Raw genomic sequence first — 1,101 nt, forward strand, 5'->3', positions numbered from 1 at the left:
CTTGCTCCCCCGCCATAGCAAAAGGGCGGAGAGGGAAGGAGCTCCCGATCGAGGTGTTGTTGCTGCTGCTTCTGCTGCTGCTACTGCTGTTGCTGTTGCTGCTGCAGAAGGCCCTTCCCCTTTGAAATTGCTACAGACGTATTAGGGGCCAACGACGCAACGTAGTAGCAAAGGCACGAGCAAGCTGCTGCTGCAACAAGGTGCACAGACAGAGAATAGCAAGCAGCAGCAGCAGATGGCAGGAAAGAGACAGCAACATATCCTGCGGCTGGTAGCATAGCCTTCCGCCTTCAACCATGAGGGCACGTGGAGATAGAACCTCCCCCACTGAGCTTATTCAAAGCTCATATACAGCGGCGGGACAGCCATCCTATAAACAACGTTTGAAAAGACGGTAGCATTCGGCCAACACTAAAAAAAGCGATGCAAAACGCAATGGAGCAGCGCACGGCGTGTAACTCCACTCGGCTGCCTGAGCCGAAGAAGCAGAGAAATATGCACTGCGTAAGGAATAAGAACCAATAACTCTACAGAACAAACATTCCGCATGGCTCGCGCGACGGGACAGTCGTGCTGGTGCCAAACCCACATCGGCGCAAACAATGTCCGAATATGATCGTTTCCCTTTGCCAGATATGCTTACTATGACAAGGCAACGGGAAAGGGAAATTCAGCAGTGCAAAACGTGTTCCCACGCACTGTTGAATTTTACATACTAGAATTTTGCACTCAAAGCCACTTATATGTGTAATGCATGCTGCATCACCACGTGTATCACTGAGTAACCATGGTATCCAGGAAATAAGGGCAGCCAGAAGTCAGTGCTTTTCGAGTGTTCAGAAGCCCGTTTCAATTTCGTGCTGTATTATGACGATCAATGCGCTCAATGCGCGCCTTTTCGACTGCCGCTGTAAGCTGAGCCATGTGCTCATTCTCAACAATACGCGACGCGCTCAAGGACGTCTGCAACATCGCGTTTGCGAGTTCAGCTACATTTTCAATCGTTTCACTGTCCCTGGCCACTGCCTTTTCAGAGTCTAATCGGTCTTTCAGCTGTCGTACTTCAGCCCACGCCGTCGATGCAGGGTCAGGTAGATACAT

At 50.7% G+C, this 1,101-nt stretch overlaps 1 protein-coding gene across 1 annotated transcript in view; it reads right to left on the reverse strand.

Annotated features, from left to right (window-relative positions):
- Window positions 1-1,049: 1,049 nt before the first annotated feature.
- Window positions 1,050-1,101, reverse strand: part of EMH_0083600 (uncharacterized protein) — a gene marked incomplete at both ends in the record, with an annotated part of 978 nt that continues 926 nt past the window's right edge. Inside the window, one exon of the mRNA XM_013500657.1 lies at window positions 1,050-1,100. Coding sequence (XP_013356111.1) covers window positions 1,050-1,100 — 51 coding nt within the window. The remainder of the gene's footprint in view (window position 1,101) is intronic.

Source organism: Eimeria mitis, genomic scaffold (assembly GCF_000499745.2).
Source record: "Eimeria mitis Houghton genomic scaffold, Emh_scaff5690, whole genome shotgun sequence".
Lineage (NCBI taxonomy): Eukaryota > Apicomplexa > Conoidasida > Eucoccidiorida > Eimeriidae > Eimeria > Eimeria mitis.